General features: G+C 45.0%; 1 protein-coding gene across 2 annotated transcripts; it reads right to left on the reverse strand.

Moving 5' to 3' along the window:
- Positions 1 to 866: 866 nt before the first annotated feature.
- sav1 (salvador family WW domain containing protein 1) lies at positions 867 to 11798 on the reverse strand. Of its 2 annotated transcripts, XM_080012343.1 has the most exons (6): positions 11519 to 11798; positions 10061 to 10573; positions 4706 to 4976; positions 3722 to 3877; positions 2935 to 3105; positions 867 to 1548 (listed from the first exon to the last, which is right to left on the reverse strand). In XM_080012343.1, the coding sequence occupies exons 1-6, from the start codon at positions 11610 to 11612 to the stop codon at positions 1539 to 1541; spliced, it is 1215 nt and encodes a 404-aa protein (XP_079868469.1). In that variant the 5' UTR covers positions 11613 to 11798; the 3' UTR covers positions 867 to 1538. The 2 variants fall into 2 exon arrangements, with proteins under 2 accessions (XP_079868469.1, XP_079868468.1); XM_080012342.1 differs by having other exon boundaries at positions 867 to 3105.

The following is an 11798-nucleotide window of genomic DNA, read 5'->3' on the forward strand; positions in this document are numbered from 1 at the left end:
ACTGGGGCTGGTCTGGGGCAGTGGGACGAGCGTTCCAAAAAAAAAAAAAAAAAAAGCCGCTTCACGGCCTCCAATCTCCCCCCCCCCCCGCCGCGAATTCCCCGTCCTGACACATTTGGGTTTTCTGAGGCCGGAAGCCTGACTTTGTGTTGCCAAATAAGCAGCTCGTATTGTTTATAAAAATAAAAAAAAAATAGCTTGTGTTGTTGACGGCGCTGTTTTTAATTTTTTTTTGGTGTTTTGGAGTCAATGGCTTAAGTGGACCGCTGTGTTGGTTTTGTTCGGCGCTCATTGCATCACCCGGATCGCTCAGCTCATTCTGTAGAACGTTTGTAAAAACACGGCACACGTCTGCCGCACGTTAGTACTAGTGCCGTTACTCAACTAGCAGGTTAGAACAGAGCAGAGTCCTACACAATACAAGGACGTAGTGGCTTCTGTACAGTCTTCCACACTGTGTCAGATAACTGAAATAATATCGACTTACTAATACGGCCTCCAGGTAGAGAAGCGTCTTCAATGTCCACCCCCAAAAAAAGCTATGATCTAAAGTTGTGGCATTATGCAGATTCACAGCAACAATGAAAAGGTAGCTCGAGGCGACGTGACGCGTTTAAAATGGCTCAGATCTTTCTGGACGACCCCCTCGGGAAACGCCGGCTGCGAGCGACCGATGGAAATCCCATGTTTTATGTCGTTCTTTGAAGAGTTTACTGTTACGCCCAGCTGAACTAACACCCTGTGGAGGAATGCCTTCTGCGAGGGGAGGCTGCAACGCTCCGGGACGCGCATCGCCAAATTTCATTTTCCAAGACATAACCAATAAAGCTTGACCAATTTAATAAATAATAAAAAAAATAAAAATAAACGACTCAGGTTTTATTTATTCTATATAATTTATACACCGTCTCAATTTCAGAAAAATTTGCAGTGGATGCAAAAAATCTGATTATGTATTTTATTCTTATATTCTGTGCATTCATTCACTTTAATGTGGCCTCTTATTTTTATTTATCACAACAGCAGTTGACAAAAACAAAACAAAAAAAACGCCGGGGTCTTTTTTTTCTCCCATTCTTCACAGCAGAATTTATTGCTTATGTCCTGTATTTGCTGTAAATGCACAAAATGCGATGTTTACACACGAGTGAAGCTGTTCTAACCAGACATGATGTATGACGGAGGTTTTCTTGCATAGAATTGTATGGGCTATCATCATAATAATAATAATTATTATTATGGACGCCTAATTACAAATCAGTCCTTTTCAGACCCTTTTTCTCACGAGCCAGGTTTTATTGGTAGGCGTGCATGCCTTTTTACGTACACGCAGCAGTCAGGGAAACGGTTCAAGAGTCGTTTACTGTGGAAGATCTGATGCGGCACAAAAAAAACAAAAAACTAGAATGTGCTATAATTTGTTTTGACAAATAATAGAGAAGTCTGTTAACCTGAGAGTCCCACTGAAGGACGGGGAGGTTGTTGGGTCATGTCAGTCCATGGCGATAGGGCATTACAGACCATAGAGTGCTGGGACGTCACATTGCCCTGGAGACAGAAAATCAGGTTCAAAACATTTGTACGGCGGCCATTTTGAACCATCCCCTAAAGCATCTACACATTCCTTCGATAAGCTCAATCTTAATCCGCGTTTGCCCTACTTTCAATTTGTAATCACGAATTCGTTGTTGATGTCCAATATTTCAATTTATCTGTTGCATTCGTACACGTCTATGTTCAATGTTCAAAATTCAATTTGTGATAAAGTTCCAAATTTACTCTGGAGTGAAGCAGAATGTCTATATTACCAGAGTTTGCAGCTGAACATATTTTGGGGGCCATATTACACTATCAAAATGTTTGGCTAGTGTTTGGAAACCGATTATCACACTATCACTCTCTATTGGAAATATCATCCACAGAAAGAAGCAAATAATAATAATAATAATAATAATAATAATAATGCACTTGCGTTAGAAATCCCCAAACATCTGTCTGATAGTGTCACCCAGCGAGTTCCAGTAGCTTATCTGTGTTTTATTATACACATTAGATTAATATTCCTGAAGTACAGTAATGCCATGACCGCTGCATCATCATGCTGCTTCACCCGTCAAGGTGAAGGTCTTTCGTTAAAGACGCGTTTCACACCAAAAAAATACCAAAAATATCCTGAAACTCCCGGCGGATTCTGTTGGAATATATAGCGATGATCATAAAAGAAATACACTTTTTTTTTTTTTTTGTTGGCTGTTATGGAGCGTCAGTTCACTTTATCAGGGCTACAGATACAAACAAAGCAAAGGGAGGAAAAATATTCATGAAGCAATTCATACAGACAAAATATGTGAAGCTGCCCTTCTCTTTTGTGTATAGGAAGAAACAAAAACAAAAAATAAAAAAAAAATAAAAAAAAACCCATCCATGCAGCATTGGGGTTTTTTTTAGAACAATGGCTGTTTGAACGGCACCACAAACGCACATTCCTGCCTCTCTCTATAAGACGCAGCAAGTCCTAGTTGCTCTTTTCCTTCATTGGAGCATTCTGGTTGTTGTTGTCTTGGTTTTTTCCTCTCGTCATTTTCTCTTTGTCGTCGTCGTCGTTTTTCAGTCATTCCCGACAGTCGCAAACAGGAGCCCTGAGAGGCCAAAACGTGTCCCTGCTTCCCGACCGATATATTTGGATCAAGCGTAGGCACAGATGTGTTTGTTAAAGAGGCAATTAAGAGACAATCAGGGTTTCAAAGAGAAACCCTGACCAATCCCAAACTGGTGAAACCGCAGAGGGGTGTGGACACACACACACACACACACACACACACACACACACACACACACACACACACACACACACACACACACACACACACACACACACACACACACACTTGTCACATGTTCCCCATGAAGTTCTTGTTGGACTGCTGGGCGTACCACTGCTGGCGCTGCTTGCGGGTGTCCACCTCGGCGAGCAGAGCCTGCCGGTAGGCCTCGTAGGACTTGACGATGTGCTCCAGCTCCTTCATGAACAGCAGCTTCAGCATCCCCTGGTACGTGTCCAGGTCCACCAGCTGGAACAGCTCCCACTTCAAGATGTGGTCGTACCTGGTTCGCAGCGGCAGAGAGACGGAGGGGTTCGGTCACGTCCGGACGTCAAAGCCGAGACACCAAGCAGGGGGCTCGCTCGTGAGCCAGACCCGGTATTTTCGTATTAACTACGTGGCGCTCGCACTTCCACATTACCCCATTCATAAAAATGCAAACGGACCAGCCTAAATGTAAAGACCCGTTGAGCAAATGACGTCTACCTTCTACATTTTAAGGAGTTTACAGGCAGTCAGCAGGAAAAGACATTCCCACCACTAGAAACCAGTCAATCAAGGCAACCAGGCCCACATATATACACACATTTAAATATATTTGATCCTTAATATCTTCTTTATGGAACGATCATTTTCAAAACAACATACACCCATTATGAGAAGTAAACATGGCTATTGAGACCCCAAAGTCTAGTACTGTATTTTTAAGTTTCTCAGTAGGTTTCTTCTTTTTCCACTGACTTCCAGTCAGTCTGGGGTTTTTCCACTGAAGCGGCATCGAGCGGCGATTCACTGCGGCTCACCCTCGCTTCAAATCTCAGCTGGAATGATTTCCGCCCTGATCAAAACTCCCTTCTCTGGGTTGTGGGGTTCCCCGTCGGCACGCGCTCGGTACTCACTTGAGGGGGGCGCGGGCGTACACCTGCAGCCAGTCGGGGATCTCCGCTGTGTGGTAGGGGTTGGCGGGCACCAGGACGGGCTGGTTCCTCTCGGCCGAGCGGGGCTGGTAGGTCACGGGAGGAGGCAACTTTGGAGGCTGGTCGTAGCGCGGAACGCTGGAGGAAACGACACAGAGACACAGACTGAAGACTGGAGCGACCACAGTCTCATTGATTGGAGAAAGAAAAATGCATAAACCTTAAATAGAAGATGACATTTGATGTTGTTTTATTATTTTATTAAGGTTTAAAGAATGAAATTATACAATATATTTTCAAAGATACTATCAAATCGTAGATTCCTTCCTCGGTTCCCTGTTGAGTAGAGGGCGGCAGAGTTCCCTTTTGAGTAAATTTCCCTCATCGATCGACATTATACAAACGTATAAATACCCCCTTCGTCCAAACAATTTTCCTTTTTGCTAGGGAGGGGGGAAAGGTGCGACAGTCTGCAATGTGTAAAAAGTAAATTTGACGTTACGCTCATGAGACCGGAACCTGACATACACATGCAATAAGTTATTTATCCACTTGTTATGTTTTAGTGGCACCTTTGCACAATTTAATTACTCGGCTAGAACGGCACATGTGATGTCACATGTGCCGTCCATGGTTTGAAAACTGGTTGTTTCGAAACAGGATCACTACACAGGGAAAACATGATTGGCTGAGAGCCCCCTCAGGCGGAAAGGCATTCAGATGTTCAAACATTACTGCGAGAACAGCCAGTTAGTGTAAAAATGGCTTTGAATCTTGGAAGTGGAGTGCACTGGCTGTGTCTGTTTATTCTCCAGGGCAGTGGCAGTGCATATGTTCAAGAGATTCAAGAGGTTTATTCCGCCAAGATCCAGACAAAATCTTGCGGCATTCATTTAGAAACATAGAGGATGAAATCTAGAAAGGAATCTGAGACGACAACTTTGGCTTCAGCGGCTCATGCCGTACCTCGGGGCACACGGGTGGCGGTATTGAGCTCTCTGGTTGATGTGGTCGACGTAGTAGACTCCGCACTCGGCCGACTCCACCTTCTCCCAGCCTGGGGGGAGCCCCTCCCTCTCCAGAGGGTGGCTCCAGTGCGTAGTGTTGGTGTTGTGGTCGATGTAGTACTTCCTGCCTCTGATGGTCCAGTCCACTGTCCAGCCGCAGGGAAGGGGGAGGTCCTCTCCCGTCAAGCTGGAGAGGTTCCCCAGGGACTTGGCCTGTATTCGACCTATGCCTGAGCAAAACAGAGCGGAGGGTTTATTTTAGAAACCTCGAGGGAAAGTGAGCCATTTCAGACCGAAACCCACGGCAAATAACCCCTCTGAGAAAGAGGGAAAAAAAATATATTCTGGACAAGAATGGAATGGACTTCCTGTATGGGAAATGGGAAGAAGTCATTTATAGGACAGGAATGTCAGCCATTTAAAAAAGGGTGATTGGGACTGTACCACTGTAAAAACATCAGCATGAGAGAGGAATGCAATGTATCACATTCAACCAAAAGAACATAGAGTATTACTGAAGCACTTCCTAAATTGCGTGTTGACGTTCGACGGGTTTGCTTTTCACTAGAGTTGCTCAGAGACCACGCGAGTACCGAGTACACACACTTGGTACTGTATATACTGAAATATTCAGTTAAAATAACATTTATTGAGAGCCATAAAAACCTGTGTGTTTATTATCAGTCACTGACTTATTCGCTGCTTTGTTCAAACATGTGTCATTAAACTGTCAGAGTGTGAAAAATAAAACATGAAACAAACTCAATCACACGTGTAATGTTACGTTGGTATCTGGTTGAGGTATTATAGTATTTTTACAAGCACACAAGCATGCCATGGAAACTCACTAGGAATCTGTGCATACCTAAGGTTAACCTCATTATACAACGACTGCCATTAGTGATATAGTGTATATACAGTACAGTGTTGTGACGTGGAGTTTGATTTATATACTTCACTTAAATTCTAGAAAACCGCATAGACTACAGAGCAAAACATTGAAATTAATATTTTCCAGGCCACAATTGACTGGTCTAGAATTGTGAGGACCGTAAACCTTCTTATTGATGGGAAAAAAGATTGCTGATTCTAAGGATTCCTTTAAAGTGAAATAAGTAACTTTTAAGACAACAGCAGACGGTTTGGTTCTCTCCCACCTGCTCTCAGAGACCTACTCTGCGTGGCAACGTGAGATTTGGAGCAGAACAACAGCGCTAAAAGCAGCCGCGCTGAACAGAGCGGGTCGATGAACTGGTTCCACCCCCCCTGGAAGGAATGTCAGGCCTGCAGAGGTGAGGATGAGCGCAGAACCACCGAGAAGAGCGAGAAGCATCTGACGTGACCCTGAATGTACCCAGCCACAGTGGCGGACTACATAGCGAAGAGAATGCGTGGGGGAGTGCTGGTTAAAAAGTCATAGAAAAGTGAGGTAGGTGGGATAATGGGAACCAAAACATGACAACACTAGAAGTGCCGCATCGCCTCCTTCAACCAGTCAAGTTGCAGTTTGCATCCATGTCTGTCCAGACTCATAATATATGTAGTGAAGACTATGAATTAATTTAACAAAAGGTATTAAATGTATTTCTGGCGAAATGGAAGTTATCACTATATGGACATGTATGATTCCAGTGAGAAACATGCTTTCTTCACTTTAAGCCACCTTTCACACATACAGTCTTTCCCAGCAATGTTCCGGAACCGTTCCTGCTTAGGGCCATGTGTGAATGGGAGCAGGGATCGATATTCCGGGAAATCTGTTCCAGCAATATTCCACTTCAAGACCTTGTAACATTTTCGGCAAAATGCTGGGGCGGTTATGTCACGGCTGTGTCGTGAATGGAAGCAGGAACGTAGCCGGAACAAGCACTTAAAGAAGGGGTGGAGCTGAATCGGATATGGTACCGGCTGGGAAATTGGCGAGTCAGATCTGAACAGTGGCACTGGGCTGCAAAGACGAGAAACTGAAACACGTCCAGTCTCTACGGAGACAGGTCTGACGACATCATTCTGCATAAAGCAAGCAGAGAGGGAGAGGGAAAACGGGTGGAGAACATGACCCTTCAGAAGGCAGAGAGCGTAGGACAGGATGAAAATGATCAAGCTGATTTAATAACATTATCCTAGCAATTACATTGCGCCAGGCGCACCTCCGGCCGCCTCCGCCAGGTCCATCCGGCATATTTATTCATTTATATATTCATTGCCTTGTTTATTTATTTCAAGATTTATTTCATAGGCAAATATATTTCTATTTGCATGGGACTCCACATAGATTCTCTTTGAGCTTGCAAGTGAATAAGCTTTGTCCGCTCGACGTATAACATGTGTCGGGCAGCAGACATCAGTGATCAATAGCTGATCACCTGGTTTCGACTGGCGATAAAAGCCCTTCTTTTATGATCGGTATTAATTATTCGTATTTAACCATATTATTATTCAAGCAATAATCTGGAGCTGCAACTTAATCACCAGCCCATCGGCTCCGTTTCAGCTCTGTGACTACGTCTGCCGCCGGCTCAGCACCGGATCAATAGTGCCCCCCTATTCAGTGTTCGTACCTTTTACACAGAACGGCCAGGCGGAATAATGCCACAACATTACCGCCCTGAACAGGCTGTGTAAAAGGGGCTAAAGGTGGGCACCCAAGATTAGTGTCACTGATTCGGTATCCGACCAAATCTGAAATATGGTCATAATCTCCCCTTCCATTCCTGAGTGATGCCGTTGAATAATGGGCCAGAAAGGTGTATTTTGTAAAAACATTGAAAACAAAACAAAACATGTCACATTGAAGTTGACCCTTGATTGTTTGGACCTAAAATGTCATCACTTCATCATTTTATCCTATTATTGTGTGAAATTGTCATAACTAGCGTATGAATTCTTGCGTTATAGCCAAAAACGGGTTTTGTGTGGGGACAATGACCTCAACCTTCCAACACCAAATTCTAATCCATTCACCCTTGAGTCCGATTGGATGTTTGTGCAAGAAGTAATGAAATTCCCTCCAGGCCTTTGAGATATCACGTTCATGAGCACGGAATGGACGTGAAGCCACAGTGACCTTGACCTTTGACCACCAAAATATAATCAGTTCATCCTTGAGTCCAAGGGGACGTTTGTTCCCGAATTTGAAGAAATTCCCTCAAGGCGTTCCTGAGATATCGCTTTCACGAGAACGGGACGGACTGAAAACCCCCAAAAACATAATTCCCCCAGCCGTGGCTGTCGCCGGCGCAGAGGCACGAAAAATGTGAAGAATGGAAGTAAAAATGGTATATTAATGGCCTTTTAAATATAGCTCTTTATATAATAATAAAGTCTATTGAAATAAAATGTCCAATGTTTTTTCACTTTGAGAGCGTGGAACACAAGCTCAGCTTGTTTTATTTTAGTTGAACATTTCTTATATTAAATATATATATATATATATATTAAACCTTGATTTATCAAACCGAGCTCTATATATCTTCTTAGTGTTCTTAGTGTCTGATAAAGCAGTTGTTTCAAAATTGATATTGCAGAAAAAATATGATATATAAAAAGGCAGTTGATGAATTTTGCTAATATTTTGTTGTTTTCATTTTTTGTTATTTTCCCTACAACTCATCCAACTCATTCCCTACAACGCTTATGTTACATTTTACCATTTAATACAATAACTATTACATTTGTCATTGAGAACTCCTCAGACCAGTAATGCATCGTGAAGCGCAATTCTCTGCATTGCTAGTCTGGATACCTTTTAAGAGCATGCGCATATCACAAGCGAAAGAACACAACAAACTACGCAGGAAATTCGATTTTTTTTTTTTTGTCCAAAATGGCTGATGGAGCACCATACATTCTGTAGCGGAGTGACAGCGGCAGCGCTGCAGCGCTCTGCCAGCTGCTGAGCGAAGCGCTGGAATGTGGGAGCGCTCCACAGAAACACACTCCTCCTCCTCCTTCTCCCTCCTCCTCCACTTCATCATCTTTGCCCTTTTCTTCAGAGCTTTGAGCCAAAGTCTAAAGTCACTGCGCAACTGAAACTCAACGCATCGCAGGAATTTCACTGGATGCAGGCCTCATCAACAGTCGACCGCGGCATAAACCATTGATGTCATGGGGACTGAAAAAAAAAAAAGGGACTTAAATTTGGAAATCCAGTCTTTTGCCTGACAAATTAACAATCTCAATGAAAAATGTAAGAAATGGAAGGTAATTAAAACCATATAAAAAAGGAAGCCAAAATATGATGTTAAAGCAGAAAGAAAAACTTTTATATTGTCCCAGTGGTGAAAGTCCAAGACGATAATGAAGCCTCAAACAGTTTACAATCTATGGCTCAAGCAGGTGTGATGCGGTGTTTGAACCCAATCCTTCAGGCTACTGTACATTCCTACGGTCGAGGAGCCGGAGCGCCACACACACACACACACACACACACACACACACACACACACACACACACACACACACACACACACACACACACACACACACACACACACACACACACACACACACACATTCCCATATATATGATTCAGTCTGGGGTTCAGACGCTCGACTGGAGGAGTCGGCCGCAAATTGCTAGTTTGCCGCCAGCAAGACTATGCAAACAAAAGGTGAAAAATGCATCACCCCTCCTCCTTGTTTAAGTTCAGTCCAAACAAGACTGTGTGTCAATTAGTAGGCGGGCCTGAGATCCGAAATCCTGTGGCATTTGTTTTTTCGTCTCAAATTTGGGCTTGCGTCACTGGGATGTTTACAACGCAACATACAAATGCCTAAAATGCATCATTCCTCGGGGTGTACTGAAATGGTTGGGGGGGGGGGGGGGGTGACGAGGAGCCACGGTGGCACGGACAAGACGCCCCTCTGCGTGGTCCAAAAGACAAAAAAAAAGAAAAAGAAAAAAAAGACCGCTTTATTTTTTCGTTTTTGAAATTGCAATAATGACCCAGATAAAGTTCTTCTGGATTCATTCATGGTTTGCGACTGTAGTCTGTGGGATTCCATCATCCTTACACACACACACACAAAAAAATGATATCACTTTTCAAGCCGTCCTGGAACAACCCGATGCAGGCCTGGGTCACGTCAAACCCAATTTTCGGCCGTAAAAGCCGAATAAGCAAATTACACGGCGCGTTCTTTAACCGCCCCATCGTCGGTTAAATTACAGCTCATCACCTTAGTGGAATACAATACCCTCTTTCTCTTACGGTTTCCCCTCGTCTTTGCAACCTCCAAAAACAACACAGTAGCGTGACAGTATATTGGCCGACGGACTCATTCGACACACAAACACAAGCTTTCTTCTTACCGCCCGGAGGTCTGCTTGGCGCTGGGGGTGTGTGTTGTGGCGGCAGTCTTTGGAAGCCATGCTCATTGTGCTCATAGTATCTATAGTCCTCAGGGAAGCGTTCTGGCAGGCGGCGGGGGGGCTGGGGCCGCTGCTGCTGCTGCTGCTGCTGCTGCTGCTGCTGCTGCTGGCTGTCATAGTACGGCTCGGCGGGGTAGTAGTATCGCGGGGCGTCCCCGTTCTCCGACATGGGGCCCACGTCCGTGACGAAGGACTGCGACGAGCCCCCGTACTCGCGGGGCAGGTCCCCGAGGCTGCGGGGCAGGTACGGCGGGGCCGACATGCGGTGGCTCTCGCGGCGGGCCACCTCGTGCGGCGGCCTCGGCACCGGGTTGCGCAGGAAGTTCTTGTTGCGCGGCGCGACGGGCTCCCGGCTCGGCGACACCGGGTAGGGCGTTGGTCCCATCTCTGGCAAGGGGACCTCTGTCCGTCTGGGGATGGTGGGTCCATGGCGGATGAACGATGGCATAAGATCTGCAACGGGGAGGTGGGGGGTAGGTGCGACGGTCAGCAATGTGTAAACAGTAAAAGTCATATCCTGATATAGCAAATCCCGTCCCATCCCATATGGCACAAGCTGTGCCTCTTGTTCTGCAGATAACAGCTCATGCCCATGCTGATTGCAATTTACAAACAATTGTATATATGCTTAGTTTTGTTCCACTATCTTGTAGGATGTCATTTGTTCCTGTAGAATTTATATTTTAATGTCCAGCGGGACACGCTGTTGGACTTTTAAATATGTCGAAATAAATCCAGAAATCTAGTAGAGTAAAAACTACGACTTTGCTTTGAGATTTAGTGGCATAAAACTCAAGTCTTCGGAACAGAATATACTTAATTACGTGATAAACACACACACACACACACACAACACACACACACACACAACACACACACAACACACACACACACACACACACACACACACACAATATACAATAAACCTAAAAAAAAAAAATTAACCATCAACCTTTCACATTCTATCAAACAACTTTGCATGAACATAATTTTTAAGGGTTTAATTTGAAGTTCAAATGCAGTATGGAAACTTGGTTTAGTTTGAGATCTGGATGGATTTAAATTTAGTAGGAGACGCTTTATACCTTCTCCACATTGTTTATCTATTACGAAAAGAATAAAACACGTCACCCTCTGCTGTGATCAGTTGGTTGCTTTTCTCCAGATATAAACTTAGTTAGCCAGTGGGCTAGTTAGCGTTAGCATCGCCGCTAGTGCTGGGTTGACAAGTTAGCAAACCACCGCGACCACACGGGCGGACGTTCACGCACAGACGCAGCGAATAGTTCCACCCATCCGCCTCGTTTACCGCGTTAAAACCCTCCCGCAGATAAGATCCTGGTACTTTTACGCGAGCGGGTTAGCCGCTAGCGGCTAGCAGCTACTTGCGGCTCTTACTCCTGAGCAGCGGAGACGTCTCCTTCCTCACGTACTTCCCGTGCACCTCGGCCGGCTTGGACGCTTCGTTCTTGCTTTTCTTTCGTGAGAGCATAACTCAACCACGGAACCACGACGGCAACTACACGGCAAAGTCCCCCGCCGCCCTCCTCCTCCTCCTCCTCTCCCCCCACGCCCGGAGCTTGTCTCTAGCCCTCCTCGGTGCGCAGGGAGTGGAAGGAATCCATGTTTCCAGTGTGGGTGAGCTAGCAGCGGGCTAGCAGCTAGCCAGCTGACCGCC

This window comes from Zeus faber (genome assembly GCF_960531495.2).
Source record: "Zeus faber genome assembly, chromosome: 13".
Taxonomy (NCBI): domain Eukaryota; kingdom Metazoa; phylum Chordata; class Actinopteri; order Zeiformes; family Zeidae; genus Zeus; species Zeus faber.

Bases quoted from the DNA above. Each gene is read 5' to 3' on its own strand.
- sav1 (XM_080012342.1), bottom strand. From the start codon at position 11,612: ATGCTCTCACGAAAGAAAAGCAAGAACGAAGCGTCCAAGCCGGCCGAG. The intron at 10,574-11,518 runs GTAAGAGCCGCA...TCCCCGTTGCAG, and splicing joins GACGTCTCCGCTGCTCAGGA to ATCTTATGCCATCGTTCATC. The intron at 3,878-4,705 runs GTACGGCATGAG...CGTTTCCTCCAG, and splicing joins CGCCACCCGTGTGCCCCGAG to CGTTCCGCGCTACGACCAGC.